Here is a 17277-nt window from a genome sequence, read left to right as displayed (position 1 = left end):
CATTCAACCTTTGCGAACGGTAATTTACCATTCGCAGAGGTCACAGTGGTAAACAATCCCCGTCGCCCTAAGCACGTCATTTCAGATCCTTCCGATCCACTATCGGTGCTTTTATTTATTTTTTATGAAGGAAGGATTACTGGTGGTCTCTCCAGTTTCACCAGGACAGGTGGGTGAGCAAAGGCTCAGCCAGAAAGGGTGGGATTTGATAACAGCTGCCTGAGCACTTCCAAAGAAGACCTAACAACTCAAAGACAGCTGCTTCGCGAATGAATTTACTACCGGATCAGAATCGCGATCCGCTGAGAAGATCCGGCTAGAAACTCAATGTGCTGATGCATGGGTTAGATTGCACGTTGAACTATTTGCCGAGTTCGACGATTAGGGTTACCGTGGTTCCTAAGCCTGTTCCTAGCGTTAGAGCTGAAGGCGTCTAGTGCAAAAGTTATTGGATCTGATGGATCCGTAAGGTCGTATCTAGGGCGTCGACGGTGACTAGCTCCTGTGTGATCAGGATTCGGGAAGCATGGTGCTTTTAGGTACCACAAGCACCGGTCATCGTTCTCGTCGAAGCAGTCACTTGCGAAAAAGCGTTCGGCGAGCAAATTAGCACTCAGTCACAGCCCATTGAGTTTTTCGCCGGATCTTCTAATAAAGTCAAAGTTAATCCAGTTACAAATTAATTCAACGTCTACGACAATAGGTACCACTTTGCCACTACAAAACGAATCAAATCAGAAAACTCTTCACTGCGGTTTCGTGGTTGGAATTAGGTAGAATGCAATTTGCACAACATTGTTATTCTGAGTTATAATCGAATTAACTGTTTTTGCAAATGCTAAATTAACACACGGGACTCTCTTCCTTGTACTTACTGTTTTTGATTAACGATTGCACGTATTGCGATTTTATGCCAATAAATAATTGGCATAAATTGGTGCTGCACCAAAACGGTGTTATTTAGGATTATGCCTTTAATTCTCAAGTCATTAGGAAATTATTATTTTTCCTAGTAAGGATTAAACCAGATTAAATTAATTACAGATTATAAATTAAACTAGTTCTTGTGAGTGCAGTAGTTTTTTTTCTAATAAATATATAATATGTACTTATATAGCTAATAACACACACCGAATAATAGCAAACAAATCTGTTCATCACACAAATTCTGTTTGTGTTCACACGATGTGGGCATCGAATCCATGATGACCCTCGGCGCAATATTCAGGTGCTGATTATCGATTGAAATGCGCATTGATTCATGGGGAAATTCGCTACTGCGAAACTTAATAGGGTGAAGTTGTTTGGTAGACCGAAGATACAAAAGTTCGGAGCTTGAATTTGTTATTCTATTTTTTTATTGCCTTTGTTGGCAGTCGAGTATACGGCCCACCTAATATTAAGTGGTTACCGTCGCTTATAGACGTCAGCAATACGAGGGGCATAGTTAAATCGCAAAACATATTTAAACTTATCTGGAAAATGTCGTTAGCAAAATTCAGGAGTCTGTCAAATATCTTGTGTTCTTTATTGGCTAATCGCTTCACGTCTGTTTTTATAGTTTTAATTTTTTTTATTGCAAAGGTATTTTATATCAATTTATTTAAACCGAATTATCTGCTAGTTGTTGTTTTAATGTCCTTTAAAACTTTTCTTTTATGAACTTTTATCACGTTATATTAAGTACGTTGGATACAAAAGATACTAAAGTTACGAAAGATTATCGGCTTACGATCGATACAAAGTAAAATATTTCTGCTTATTATTGATGCCTTTGTTGCGGTGCCGAGAGCGAGGAACTTCTCTCTGCAGGGGTCGGTGTTGATACAAAACGATTTCAATTTGTACCATTGCATAATTTGGAAAACTAAATTATTCATGTTGCATTATGAATGACGACCACGGTCGGATAGCGATGGGAGATAAAGACTTCCCAAACATTACGCAACACGACCTTGCGTTGCAGTTCGCAATCACTGTGAATGTGGGAACCAAAATACGCTCTCTTGACTCCTTATCAATCATCAGCGACCTTAGCGCCTAGCGGGAGTTCCACGTAGCTTGATTCTGGTCATGGTGCATTCAGATGCATTCAAAGCTGTTACCAACATTAAAGTGTAGAAAAAAACGCCTGTTAAGTGAAACCAAGATCAATTAAACAAATATCGAATATAGAAATTGTTGTAGTTTGTACAGTTCTACTTCGGAATCAATTTATATTGTAACTAAAAGAAAGTTATGTCCAACAGCTTAGAAAAAATTTCCCACACTTGTGTCATTTCCTAAAGACCGTGTTACGTTTAATAAGCCACCATTATTTTTCAGAAAAACCTGTTGACTCTTTAGTGTATAATGTTGGGTGAGTAATCGAGTTTCAGTAGTAACATTAGAAAGAGCGTAGACAGATTTGGTTGCTCCTACATCCTACCCGCAATCTTCTGAAGCTTACCACAGTTACTAGCTAATCACGATTATGGTGCTTGCAACACGCCGGTATATATCGGGAACTTACTAAATGTGAAAAATCATGGTAAAAAGCTAATAAATAACTCTTTTTTTTTTTAATGTAGATAGCCGCGAAAGCTTAACACAATTCGTGAGCTTTTGTGATTAATATTTTCATTTTAGAACAGATTTCATCTACGTGCGTCTTAAATTTTGAGAAGAACTTATAAAAAATTTATACGTTAGTATTCTGTAGTCCACGAAAGCTGCCATATAATTAATTTTAATTGGCTGTGATGGGGTTTATAAATGATTAAATTTTATTTTATGACATAATGATCGAAATTATGCAGTATTTTTGCATATCGAAAAATCAATTACGGTTGCCTTCGGTCGGTTTCCACAGATTTAATAGCTACTGATTGTTTCAGACTATTGTTGACCTCCATCTGTATTCGTTGTTTTGGCGCAGACCTTTAAAAAATACTAAAATTTAAACCTAGCAACACGTGCAATTATTATTATATCAATATAATATTATGATTGTAGCAATTGTCTATCTGTTTTTGAAGTTTGAATTTTAAGCAACTTTTTTATTGCCCTTGTAGGCAGACGTCAAATCAAGTCGGCAGTTGGCGGCTGTTTACATGAGTGTACCAGACTCACAACAAACCGAGAAGAGTGGCTATTGCTCGCATAACATCTGCCCACAGCAATGATACTGATTAACGACCACGACCGCTCCGGCTAGAGTGATACGACAAAGGAAAAACGAAAAGCCATCTGATGGTGAGTGGTTATCGTGGCTCATGGACGTCAGCAATGCCAGGGGCCGCCGACTACCGCTAAGTCCTCTCCACAAGCCTCGTTTGAAGAAGGACATTATGTCACAGCGCTCGGGAAACATCATGGAAGTGAGTTTATTCTAAAGCCGGTTTGAGGTGGTATGGATAAAATTAGCTTAGATGGCGGGCGGTACGATGATAAAAATGAGATGATGGGACCATTTTAATCAATTCCTCAGAGCATTCCCCATGAAGCACACGGTACAAAACATAGGAGAGCTTCTCAATAAATCGTGTTACTACTTATGTATATATAAGCTGGAGGGTAGATATTATCTTGCTGAACACCAAGTAAAACGAAGTCACTTTTTGATTCCTGATTTAATCAACAGTATGTTATCTTAACAATTCACTTTAACACTTGTCCAACTTTAACCAGTACGTACAACAGTCACTGAATCACACAACGTAACAAGGATATAGTAAGTGCACCAGGCAAACGCAGTCCAACGAATGTCCATTGCGAGCCACGTACCGCCTCTTTTATACTGGCCGGCGCAGCTGGCTTATTTATGAGTCACTTCTGTTGCACCTGTTGTTTACGAATGGAACGACACGGCCGGCGCACCTGGCTTGTATGAGTCACTCCTATTGCACGTGCTATATAACATAAATATCGTTAACGCCGTCATATATGTAAATTATTTCACTATATCATTTATATATTAAGTTTTTTTTTTGTTTATTGCTTAGATGGTGGGATGAGCTCACAGCCCACCTGATGTAAGTGATTACGTGATTACCGGAGCCCATAGACATCTACGATATAAATACTGTCACCCACCTTGAGATATGAGTTCTAAGGTCTCAGTATAGCTACAACGGCTGCCCACCCTTCAAACCGAAACGCATTACTGCTTCACGGCAGAAATAAGCAGGGTGGTGGTACCTACCCGTGCGGACTCACAGCTGGTCCTACCACCAGTAATTACACAAATTATAATTTTGGGGTTTGATTTATATTACACGATGTTATTTCTTCACCGTGTAATTCAATGTACATTTGTTAAGCACGTATTTCATTAGAAAATTGGTACCGATTGGATTCAAACACCGGTGCATCACAAGATACGAATGCATCGGACGTCTTTAGGCCACGACGACTTCAAAAATATTACAATTTACAATTAATTACATTATTAATGTTGAATGATTACCTAGCAAAATGAAGTTTGTTGTATCACGAATTTGAACAGGAAAATAATTTGTGGTCAATCTTAATTTTTACTGGGAGGTACTATATATATCAAGTTATGTAATTACCTATCATGACACAGGGAGTATTCTATAGTCTATCCTGCCAGCATAGAGTTAGTAGGTACTTATTAACTCCATGCCTGCCAGATAAGTACAGCACGCCAGGGAGTACTTTTCTATTATTGTTGTTCTTTATAAAATGAGAGTACATGCGTTTTTTTTTAATATTTATGTGTGTTTGTGTATTGCATTTTTATTATTTTTTTACTTATTTGTGTATATGTCATAAACAAATACAATTTTTCAATCTTATTGGAATGCATTATTGGAACCATATTGAAATATCTTTAAATTATTATTATTACGTACTCTAGTACTAAACTTTTCTGTCTACAATCACTTAATCAAAAAATGAAAAAAAAAAAAATATATGTGACGATAATCTTTTTTTCAATTTACATTTAAATAAATATCCCTAAAGATATTTCTCGCCCAGACTGTGATCGAATTCATATCTAATAAAACATTGAATGGGATACTTTATAATATTCTATTGAAAGGATACGGTTCCTTTTGTTATGCAAATAATATAATATGTATGCTGTGTTTCCGCTCGTCATGATCGCACCTTTGATCAAGCGTGGTATGACAAACTATTTCATTTCATCACCGCCCACTGGGCTCAGTTGGTCAGTAGATGTGATAGCCAGTTATAATATAACTAGTCAGGTCATAAGTATTGTCACACAGTAAAAACTTTTCTTTTAGAATGCTGGCCACAAAAAAGTTTATTGAATTCGAATTTCGAATTGTTCATGAAAATAAAAATGTATACTTTTAGAATTTTACTCATTTTTAAATATGGAGTGGACGCTTAAAGAAGACCGTGTTGCAGTTATTGCGTTGCATCGTTGCGGTTACGCGCCAATTCAAATTTTTAACATACTGAAAATTTTGAATATAACCAAAAGATTCGTTTATCGTCCCATCAAACGATACAGTGAAGACTCTAGTGTAGATGACATGTCAAGAAGTGGTCGCCCTCGGTCTGTCAGGACTCCAGCAGTGATAAAAGCTGTGAAGGCGCGAATTCAAAGAAATCCCAAACGTAAGCAGAAACTGTTGGCCCTTCAGATGGGGTTAAGCAGAACCACGGTGAAAAGGGTGTTAAATGAAGACTTAGGGCTTCGGACATATCGAAGAAAAACAGGACATCGTTTGAATGCTCGTCTAATGGACCTGAGACTGAAGAAATGCCGCACTTTGTTGAAGCGGTACGCGGGAAAAAAATATCGGGAATTTCTTTTTTCGGATGAAAAAATTTTTACCGTAGAAGAGAGCTACAACAAACAAAATGATAAGGTGTACGCACACAGTAGTGAAGAAGCGAGCAACCGTATTCCGCGTGTCCAACGAGGTCATTTTCCATCCTCGCTCATGGTATGGTTGGGAGTTTCTTATTGGGGCTTAACAGAGGTACATTTTTGTGAGAAAGGTGTAAAAACGAATGCAGTTGTGTATCAAAATACAGTCCTGACGAACCTTGTGGAACCTGTTTCTCGTACCATCTTCAATAACAGGCACTGGGTATTCCAACAAGATTCGGCGCCAGCTCATAGAGCGAAGAGCACACAAGACTGGCTGGCGGCGCGTGAAATCGACTTCATCCGGCACGAAGACTGGCCCTCCTCCAGTCCAGATTTGAATCCGTTAGATTACAAGATATGGCAACACTTGGAGGAAAAGGCGTGCTCAAAGCCTCATCCCAATTTGGAGTCACTCAAGACATCCTTGATTAAGGCAGCCGCCGATATTGACATGGACCTCGTTCGTGCTGCGATAGACGACTGGCCGCGCAGATTGAAGGCCTGTATTCAAAATCACGGAGGTCATTTTGAATAAACTTTAGTGTCATAAGAATCTATGTTTTGTTAAGTTCATTTTGGTATATGAATGGTTACATAATGAATAAACTTGTTTCAATTATTTTACATTAAACATGTGACAGAATTTATGACCTGACTAGGTACTATCTTAAAGAATAAAACCTTAGGTATATTATTGTCGGTAGAGTAGAAAAGCTTCGAGCACAACAAGTGTGACTTTTTATAGATACACTCAACTAGGAAGATAAACTAACACTGCTCTCCCTTTCCGCTTGCTGCTTGGTTAAGGCTATCTCATAAATTAGTAGGTGATTATGAGAGCCTCTAATATATCTCTCTAATAACGATACCTACGAATGGCACCATCCTCCTTAAGGTCGTATCTCGTAATCGAAACTAAAGTTATAGGTGACATGTGGTGACAATGTAGGGTAGGTAGGTAGGAGGGTAGGTAAACTTTTATCTTTAAAAATTAACAGTGTGGGATATTTAAATTAATTTAATATTGTTTTTTAGTATGTCTAACACATAATGGTAGGTTGGCTCTGGTGGCAGGACCTCTACTCGACGACTGGCTCGGGAGAAGGCACGGATCCCTGTCCTTTAGGGTGACACAGGTGCTGTCGGGGCACGGTTGCTTCGGCAAGTACCTGTGCCGCATAGACAGGGAGCCGGACGCTCGGTGCCACCACTGCGTCCACTGCGGGGAGGACACGGCGCAACACACGCTCGCCGAGTGTGTAGCTTGGGAGGAGCAGCGCCGTGTCCTCACAAATGAAGTAGGAAGCGATCTGTCGCTGCCGGCCGTAGTGCGGAGGATGGTCGGCAGCGCAGAGTCGTGGGACGCGGTGGTGTCCTTCTGCGAGGACGTGATGTCGCAGAAGGAAACTGCGGAACGGGAGAGGGAGATCTCGACTCCCTTTCCCGGCCGCAGAAGACGCACCGGGCGCAGGACAAGGGCGGACAATGCCCTTTTCCGCCCCCCATGAATGGGTCCAGGGGCGAGGGACTTGGGAAAGCCCTCGCCCCCTATTCGATGGACCTGAGACGGAGGCGCATGCGGGTGTCGGCGCGTGCCTCTGAGGCGATGCACGGAGTAGCTGAACGCCTCACTACTCCGTGCAGGAGACGAGGCCTGGATAGACCGGGCCAGCACTGGTGTGGGGCTGCGGAAGAATTTTGGATTCCCGCGGCCCTGCGCGCACGTGTGGGTGGACACCGGGGTGGTTTTAGCCGGTAGGAGTCCGGCACGCCCCTTCGCTTTTCCCTAGGCGAAGGTAGTCCATGAGGATTTCCCCCCGAGAAAAAAAAAAAAAAAAAAAATGGTGGCAGGACCTCTTGAGAGTCCGCGCGGGTAGGCACCACCACCCTGCCTATTTCTGCCATGAAGCAGTAATGCCTTTCGGTTAGAAGGGTGGGGCAGCCGTTGTAACTATACTTGAGACCTTTGAACTTATATCTCAAGGTGGGTGGCGCATTTACGTTGTAGATGTCTATAGGTTCCAGTAACCACTTAACACCAGGTGGGCTGTAAGCTCGTCCACTCATCTTAGCAATAAAATAAAAATAAAAATATTTTCTTTTGTAGGATTTTTATGTATGACCACTCAAATTATTTCTAGGTGGGTAGGTTTGCTATTGGAAATTTATTGGTCGATGTTTCTGTTCTTAGTTTAGCTCTCTCTAGCTCGTAGTTCAAGTTAAGGGTCACAATTATAGTGTACATTTGAAATAATACCAGCAATTTGTCATTGGAATTATTAGTTCAGCCTTATTTGCAATGTTTGTGCCCTTAATCTACCGAAGGACAATCAAATAAATCTTCAAAAATCTGCTTAAGATTTATTTGGCAAACGAAAATATAATCAAGTTTCAGAAATTCGCGCAAATTTAAGTGGCTATCAATTTTCCTTCGTCGGAATGCTCATATCCTTTTTCTGCTATAACCTTTAGTCCTTTCCTATCTCAAAAAACGCTTTGAGTGTATCCATCACACACATATTGCATCCCTGAGATCATCAGAAAACATAAAATTAATGAAGTGAGTACGTATACGATAAAGTTTTATGATCATTTCTTCACTGTCCATGTATGTATACGACACTAAATTCCTTCAAAATACTTATTAATGATTTTATTAATTATTATCGAATTAGTTGTCAATCTATTTAAATATAATATGTATTGGGGTTAAAGTCTTATTAGTTTATACAAAAATTGCTTTTATGCGTCATAGGCATTTTGTAAACAAATTTTTGCTTATGTATATATGCTTAATGTATGTTTGTATTTTTAAATGTAAACTGTATATTAATTTTTTATGTGTATTTTTAAATACATATTATATTATTTTTTAATTGATAAGTACACCGCGATTAATTTATTCCTGAAATGAATCTTGCACAACTGGTGGTTGCCTGGAAGAGATCGCGATTTACTATAATAACTGATTTTATTTTGCCCCATGAAGTTTAATTACATTCAAGTTTGATTCACAGCTTCATTTCATTGTATTTCATTCCATAATTAATGTCGTTTTACTCAGTTTTATTTCAATATATTGCGATGTTTACGCAATTTTGGTAGCACCTACCTACAGAATTAGATAAGCTATAAACTTTTCATCGATTTCCTCGAGTCGTAAGTAAAATTATTTTCAAGATTTAATCTCAAATGTCGATGAATTATGTTTAGTCGTCAGAGATCATGGCCTCTCAATAAAATCCTATTATTTGACTGAGAGATTAACTCATGTCAGTATATCTAACACTTATTTTATCTCGCATTATACACGCACAGCCACAAATATAAAGAGATGGAGAAACCTTGCAAAAACTGCAACCAAGCAATAAGATAAATATGTAAGCTTGAGGGTAGACATTATCTTGTTGAACACCAAGTAAAACGATGTCACTTTTGATTCCTGATTTAATCAACAATATGTTATCTTAACAATTCACTTTAACACTTGTCCAACTTTAACACTTGTCCAACTTTAACCAGTACGTACAACAGTCACTGAATCACACAACGTAACAAGGATATAGTAAGTGCACCAGGCAAGCGCAGTCCAACGAATGTTTCTCGCAAGGCACGCACCGCCTTTTTATACTAGCCAGCGCAGCTGGCTTATGAGTCACTTCTGTTGCACGAGTGGAACGACACGGCTGGCGCACCCGGCTTGTGTGAGTCACGCCTGTTGCACGTGATGTTTATTAGAAATATTGTTAACGCCGTCACGGCCATACTGACATGCGCTCGTCCTCGTGCGCCTTTTTATGGTTGTTCTGTAGACAATAAGCGTATTCGTTCATCCTGACATTAACGGATGCAACTTAAAACGTGGTCTATGATATTAACAATCTAATACGGTTCGGTTTGCATAATTCTTCAGAAAATCCTATACTGGCTATAAATACTGACTGCTTACATACCTGGGCCAGTTCATTTAAATCTCTTCAGGTATGTAAGTATGTCCCTTTTAACTTAAATCGGAATTGTTATCCCTTCAGTTTTTCGAACTGGACCGGATAATGCTAGACCGGATCGCAATCCCTGTAGCTAATTGTTGTGGCTAGTCCGGATGAAAATCCCTATAGCCAAGCCATTGGACCGGACAGACCCTTCAATGACTTCACACTTTTTTTTTTTTTTTTTCTCTTTTTTTTTTTTTTTGTTCTTTGCTAGTCTGGATCAACATCCCTTTAGCCAAGTCGTTGGACCAGATACACCCTTCAACGACCTACATTTTTTTTTCTTTTTTTTTTTTTTTTGCTAGTCCGGATTAACATCCCTTTAGCCAAGTCATTGGACCGGATACACCCTTCAATGACTTACAATTTTTTTTTTTTTTCTCTTTTTTTTTTTTTTTGCTAGTCCGGATTAACATCTCTCTAGCCACATACAATTCTCTTTTTTTTTTTTTTCTTTTTTTTTTTTTTAATCTGCGTGTACGGTAGCGTTTGTTAAAACATCTCTTAAACCAGAACATTTATACGGAATTTCTTCAGAAATAGTGCGAGACCGACCATCGTTTTCTACATTTCCAACACCTGCACCTGAGGTGCCTGAGCTTACAGACATTGTATCACTACCCACAGACTATGTTTGCTGTATCGCTATTTGGGGACAAAAATGTCGCTTCTATTGTCAGTGATAGAGTCGTCATCATTAAGATCAGTTTCATGAACAAGATTACTTAACCCATCTGTGTACGCCGTCACGTCATCGTCACTATAATTTTCAGAAATTTCTAGTAGGCCTGACGGGCCTCGAGGTACTTCGCGTAAGTTTTCATGGGAAACTTTGTACACTAGAACCATTTACATGTCTCAACTTATACCTATCGTTTTCCAAAACTGCAGATGATTGAAAGATTACTGGTGGTCCGGAGGCCTTTCCCGCTTCACCAGGACGGGTGGGCGAGCAAAGGCTGAGCCAAGAGGGGTGGGATTTGCTAACAACTGCCCGAGTGCCTCCGAAGGAGACCTAACAATTCAAGAGCAATTGCTTCGCGAATGAATCTACTACCGGATCGGAATCGTGACCCACTGAGAAGATCCGGCGAGAAACTCAGTGGGCTGATGCATGGGTTAGGTTGCACGTCGACCTCTTTGTAGAGTTCGATGAGTAGGTTTACCGGGGTTCCTCAGCCTGCTCCTAGTGTTAGAGCTGAAGGTATCTAATGCAAGAGTTATTGGATCTGGTGGATCCGTAAGGACGTGTCTAGGGCGACGACGGTGACTTGCTCCTGCGTGATCAGGATTCGGGGTGCAGTAATGTTGAAGGGACCTTTATATTTTCGGTCTAATTTACGAAAACAAAACCCCCAGCGGAAAAGAGTTTGACTTTAGCTTTGCCTTGACTAAACCAAGCTTCTGTTTGTGCCCATTTGTTTTTTTTTTTTTGTTTTCGCAGGCCTTCGACCGTGCTAAATCAAGATCTAATCTAGAGGGATTATCACTCTGTTGAAACTTAGATATTTCAAGTGAACTACCCTGAATGGTAAACATCTATTCTATTGGAGTAAACCCTGTTACTCGACAACGTGTACTATTAAGGGCGAGTTGAATATCCCCTAACTGCTCTTGCCGTGATTGGTCCGAGTTACTTTCAGATCAAAGAGTGACTTGTTCATGAAACCGCTTACCATTGAATAAATTACTATGGCTTTGTTTTTTTTTTTTTTTTTTTTAAGACTACATTCTGACGTTGAATGGAACATAAAGGGGAAGCCAAAACCACTTATCTGTAACACACTGAAGCTCTGGAACACACGTTGACGTCTCTGGTTGGACCTGCCACAGCACAGTCTCCTACGAGGCGGCGCACCCTAGCGCAAGTGCAGCCGGAGCGCGGGGGCTCCAATATCGGCAGTCCGTGCTGGAGGCGTGATCTCGTCGTTTGGCGGACCCGTCGGCCGGCCTCCGTACCGTCGAGGCGATCTGCCCGGTTCTCGCGGACTGGGTGGGCCGCGACCGCGGAAGTCTCACCTCCGGCTACCTGTGCAGACTCACAAGACATTTTACCACCATGCAAACTTCTTACCGCAACAAATCTTACCAGCCACCACGCAAACTACAATTTTACGGGTTCCACCTCTCTTACACGATGTTACTCCCAACTGAGGAAGCCAACCGCGAACACTTGTCAAGCACGCACAAGCACGCACTTCACCGGAAAAACCTGCATCCGCCAGCGGAACCCGAACACCGTCGCATCGCCAGACACGAACGCACCGGACGTCTTATCTTACAGGTCACGACGACTTCAGATGTGTCAATTTTTCTTCCCTACGGAAACTTGCTTGCTTTCTTGTTTGCTTGCTTGCTGGAGCCCGAAGTCATCGAACGTGTAGTGTTATTGGTATTGAATTGAGTAGATTCTAAAATTTCAGCGACAATTCACAGTCTCATGTCCTGGTTTACTGTACTAGTGCCATGTAACTCTAGCAGTAGTCATTGGCTTAAAAACGATTCGTGTCGTAACTACCCACTCGTCATGACAGATCCATTATTGCGATCGAAGTTTTACTTGAGATTTGCACTTGCCTTAATTTCTTGCAATAGCTTGTTACGTGTTGTATTTCCGTTAGTAAATGCCATGTGATGAAGTCGACAGTCAAACTGGGCAACATGAGCCAGAACGTAAGATGTGACGATTTCTTCGTGGCTCAGATCTTCCATCGAGGTAACAGAGACGTTATTACACGACTTACGTATGCTGCATTCACGCTCTTGTGGCGTACCACTACTAGTATTCTGATCTGCATCATGTTTTTTTTTGCTGTACTTCGAACATGTTCAAACACGTCACGCCAGTGAGAGTAGAGTCCTGATCTCACTTCTGATGTAAGCTTGAGGGTAGACATTATCTTGTTGAACACCAAGTAAAACGATGTCACTTTTGATTCCTGATTTAATCAACAATATGTTATCTTAACAATTCACTTTAACACTTGTCCAACTTTAACACTTGTCCAACTTTAACCAGTACGTACAACAGTCACTGAATCACACAACGTAACAAGGATATAGTAAGTGCACCAGGCAAGCGCAGTCCAACGAATGTTTCTCGCATTTTTTTTTTTTTTTTTTTTTTTCCTACCTAAGCTGAGAGCCTTGAGAGGCTATGTCAGCGTAACCCTAACTTTTGTAGGTGAGCTCACGGGGCTCAAACCTGATGACGTTGCTAACACGAACCCTAGCAAGAGCCGTGCTTCGCAGAATCTACCACCGGATCGGAAACGCGACCCACTGAGAAGATCCGGCGAGAAACTCAGTGGGCTGTGTCTGGGAGTTAATTTACTCGTCGAGCCCTTCGTCGCAAGCGACGGGTTCGACGAGAACGGTGACCGGTGCTTGAAGTACCTAGAAGCACCGTTAGTGGATCGGGAGGATCCGAGATGACGTGTTTTGGGCGACGTCGACTGCTTTCCATTCTGTCCGCAGGATCGGGAATGTAGTTACCGGCGGCCACGATGAGAGGGTTCTCGTGTCGTGCCGCTTTATCGAAGTGGCGCGTAGACGCCGACTGCATATACTTACTGGTGGACTCTAAGTCCAGGTCGTCATGGAGGTCGACGTTCCTGACGAACCACGGGGCTCCGACGGCTATCCTGCAAAAACGGGATTGAATGACTTGGAATGATTTTAAGTGTATGCGGGCCGCGTGAGCGAACACTACACTTGCATAGGTCATGACGGGGCGTATGCAAGTTTTGTAGAGTGTCACCTTATTTCTAAGGGACATTTTACTTCGCCTACATATCATCGGGTAGAGACGTCCTAGAATGAAGGCGGCACGGTCGCGTATCGTCTTGATGTGGGGGCGGAATGTCATCCTACTGTCGAGGGTGACGCCTAAATATTTGACCTTCGGGGCCCACGGTATGGGCTGGTCGAACATCGTGATTGGGCGAACGGCGGGGGCGGGGTTATTGACGCGCCTAGTCGGGAGGGGGATGCTCAGCGTGGTGTTCGGAGGGGGACCCCTTTTGAAGAGCACCGCTGTGCTTTTCGTGGGGTTGATGTCGATGCGCCACTTCCGGAACCACTGTCCCATGGTGGTAGCTGCGGTCTGAAGTCGTCGATGAAGCAACGCCTTCTTCCTACACGAGTAGTAGATGGCGGTGTCATCGGCGAAGAGCGCCAGATGGGTCTCCGGAGACCGGGGTATATCGTTGATATACAAACTGAATAGTAACGGGGAGAGGGCGGAGCCTTGCGGGACTCCGGCTGTGACGTGGTTTCTCGCAAGGCACGCACCGCCTTTTTATACTAGCCGGCGCAGCTGGCTTATGAGTCACTTCTGTTGCACGAGTGGAACGACACGGCTGGCGCACCCGGCTTGTGTGAGTCACGCCTGTTGCACGTGATGTTTATTAGAAATATTGTTAACGCCGTCAAATACAATATAGCCACGACCACTTCGACAGGAATGTACGATTGAAATGAAGAAAATTTTCTCTTCATTCCATTAAATTCGGTATTTTATATTTATTCGGAATACCGAAATATTATATTATATTAGCTTACTGTTTAAAAAATGGCTTCAGCCTTTGTTGGAAAAATTTGGTTGTATGGGCTTTGTTCCTTTTGCCAATAGACGAATAAAAAGGGGTTAAAGAAATTATGCGTGAATTTGTTTGTAAACAATAAAAGAGCGCGGTTTTCTGTTGTTGATCTTATGTCTCATTAAATGTTAACATTAAAGTTACTTTTAGGTACGGTGTTAGATTAGATTTCTACTAACTGCCAAATGTGAAAATATATTTAAGCAAATATACAATGCCAGATAACCTATCAAGTGTATGTGTCGATAACATAGTAGAGAAATGTTTGAAAACATACGAACAACTACCCAAAAAAGGAAAACCTGCCGATGACGAATGGACGGTGCTATCTTGCATTGTAAAATATGAAACTGAACATGATACGATCGAAGTATTATCCTTAGGAACTGGGTCTAAATGTATTGGCGCTACAAAAATGTCGCCACTCGGAGACTTGCTCAATGACAGTCACGCTGAAGTGTTCGCTCGACGCGGGTTTATACATTATCTATTCCAAAATATCGAAAAGGCTACCAACAATCTTGATTCTATATTCATTAAAACGGATAGCAAGCTAAAATTAAAAGACAGCATAGAATTTATATTTTATTCTTCACAATTACCTTGTGGTGACGCATCTATTATACCTAAGAATGGTGAAGAGCAAGAGGACCACTTTGGTGATCTAATCAAGGTTAAAAGAAAGGCAGATGAGAGCAACTGTGTGCGTGACACTAAAAGACTAAAATTAAGTGATATTCATCGAACCGGTGCAAAATGCCTTTCAAATGCAGAACAGGACCTTAAAATTCCTGGAAAAGATTATCATGTTTTAGGTCAGGTTAGAACTAAGCCTGGAAGAGGTGATAGAACACTATCAGTGTCTTGTAGTGATAAAATAGCTAGGTGGGTTCACCTTGGTATACATGGTGCTCTTTTGGACTTAATATGTGAACCTGTTTATATAAAACATTTCATATTTGGTGCATCTGTACCATATTGTGAAGAATCATTAAATAGGGCAATTTTAAAAAGGAGTAATGAATTCAATAACACCAGAGCTCCAAAATTTTACCAGTCTTCAATAACATTTTCAGATATAAAATCAGAAGGAAAGTATAGACCTGCTCCAGGTAGCATAGTTTGGATAAATCTTACTAATCCGTAAGTTTGTAAATGTTCAATAACCTAAAAGTTAGTAGTAATGGTACAAAATCAATCATGTGTAGAATATTAATAGATTTTAAATATCATTTAAATGTTGAATCATGAAGTTTTTAAAATTAATAGTATATTTTAAGTAATCCTAGATATTACTTAATTAAATTGAATGTTAATTAAATATTTATTGAATAAAAATAATAACTTAACTTTAAATAAAAAGTAATTAAACTTTAGATCGTAGTATTGTGTCAACAGTGTAACACATATTCTTTTTCAAACTGGTATGTGCTTATATGGACTGCCGCAGGCTGATGATGATGATGATGATGATGATGATGTGCTTATATAAGCTCACTTAGTAATAGTATTTATTTACTAGTAAGTTCATAGGTTTTATGTTTAATTTTTATAGGATTTTAGAAGTGGCAGTTCAAGGCAGAAAGCTGGGTTTGACAAAAAAAGGAAAGTCAATTTCACCTGACGCATCACTGATTATCAGTAAATACAACATATACAAAATATTTCTGAAATTATTAAATAGGAACAAGGAGTTAAAAGTGTCAATTTTTGGAGATGAAAGTATAGAAAATATACCATACAATAAAATGAAGATAAAATCTAAACAATATAGAGATCGATGGGAAAATCTCAAAGAAAATTTCTTTAGAATCTGGACAGTCAAGGCTGACATGTGGGATTTCTGTGTAAAAATACTCTAGTTTTATTAAATGTTTGATACAGATATTGTTTTCATTTGCTAAATATAAAATTGATATGTGTTTGAATGTAAGTTAATGTTTTTTTCGGTTTTTTTTTTTTTTTTATTGCCCTTTTAGGCAGACGAGCATACGGCCCACCTGATGGTGAGTGGTTACCGTCGCCCATGGACTTCAGCAATGCCAGGGGCAGAGCCAAGCCGCTGCCTATCGTTTAATACTCTCCACAAGCCTCTTTTAAAGAAGGACATGTCATAGCGCTCTTGAAACACTGTGGAGGGGAGCTCATTCCATAGCCGGATGGTACGTGGCAGAAAAGACCTCTGGAAACGCACTGTCGATGCCCGCAGTGGCTCCAGGTAGTATGGATGAACTCTACTCCGGTGGCGGGCGGTGCGATTGTAAAAACGAGATGCCGGTATCATCTCGAACAATTCCTCAGAGCACTCCCCATGGAACATTCGGTACAAAATACAGAGGGAACCGAAGTCCCTCCGCAGACCCAAAGGTTCCAAACGATCCGCGAGAATGGGATTATCGACGATTCGAACGGCCCTCCTCTGTATGGAGTCAAATGGAAGAAGCTGGTATTTGGGAGCCCCGGCCCAGAGATGGGAACAGTACTCCACGCGAGGCCGGACTTGTGCTTTATAAAGCAAAAGTCTTTGTCCAGGCGTGAAATACCGCTTCGCTCTGTTGAGGACTCCCAGCATTTTGGACGCCAACTTGGCTTTGCCTTCCAAATGACTCCGAAATTGGACATCACTCGAAATGTCGACCCCAAGTATCCCGATGCTCGCGGAAGGTTGCAGGGATACTCCTTGGAATTGCGGCGCCATGACAAAGGGGTCCTTCAGATAATTACAACTTTTCATTATTATTTAGGGACTAACCCCCGTATCTTTAGTTGTTCACACGAGCTTAACTCGCCTCGACTCAACCTCCAACACACGCTTATTCGTAAAAATAAA

At 40.9% G+C, this 17277-nt stretch overlaps 1 protein-coding gene across 1 annotated transcript; it reads left to right on the top strand.

The window, feature by feature from the left end:
• The first annotated feature begins 14219 nt into the window (after positions 1–14219).
• Positions 14220–16332, top strand: LOC101739192 (tRNA-specific adenosine deaminase 1). Its single transcript, XM_004931045.5, has 2 exons — positions 14220–15590; positions 16003–16332. Exons 1-2 carry the CDS (start codon positions 14662–14664, stop codon positions 16307–16309), a joined length of 1236 nt encoding a protein of 411 aa, XP_004931102.2. The 5' UTR covers positions 14220–14661; the 3' UTR covers positions 16310–16332.
• Positions 16333–17277: the final 945 nt, after the last annotated feature.

The sequence above is a fragment of the Bombyx mori genome, chromosome 9, assembly GCF_030269925.1.
Source record: "Bombyx mori chromosome 9, ASM3026992v2".
Classification (NCBI taxonomy): domain Eukaryota; kingdom Metazoa; phylum Arthropoda; class Insecta; order Lepidoptera; family Bombycidae; genus Bombyx; species Bombyx mori.
Note: the sequence above shows the minus strand (reverse complement) of the source record. Positions and strands in the feature narration are given on the sequence as shown.

What these genes read in the sequence shown, in the direction of transcription:
- LOC101739192 (XM_004931045.5), top strand. Translation starts at nt 14,662, where the DNA reads ATGCCAGATAACCTATCAAGTGTATGTGTCGATAACATAGTAGAGAAA. An exon ending in TGGATAAATCTTACTAATCC is followed by an intron (nt 15,591 to 16,002) that starts GTAAGTTTGTAA and finishes TAATTTTTATAG; the next exon opens with GATTTTAGAAGTGGCAGTTC.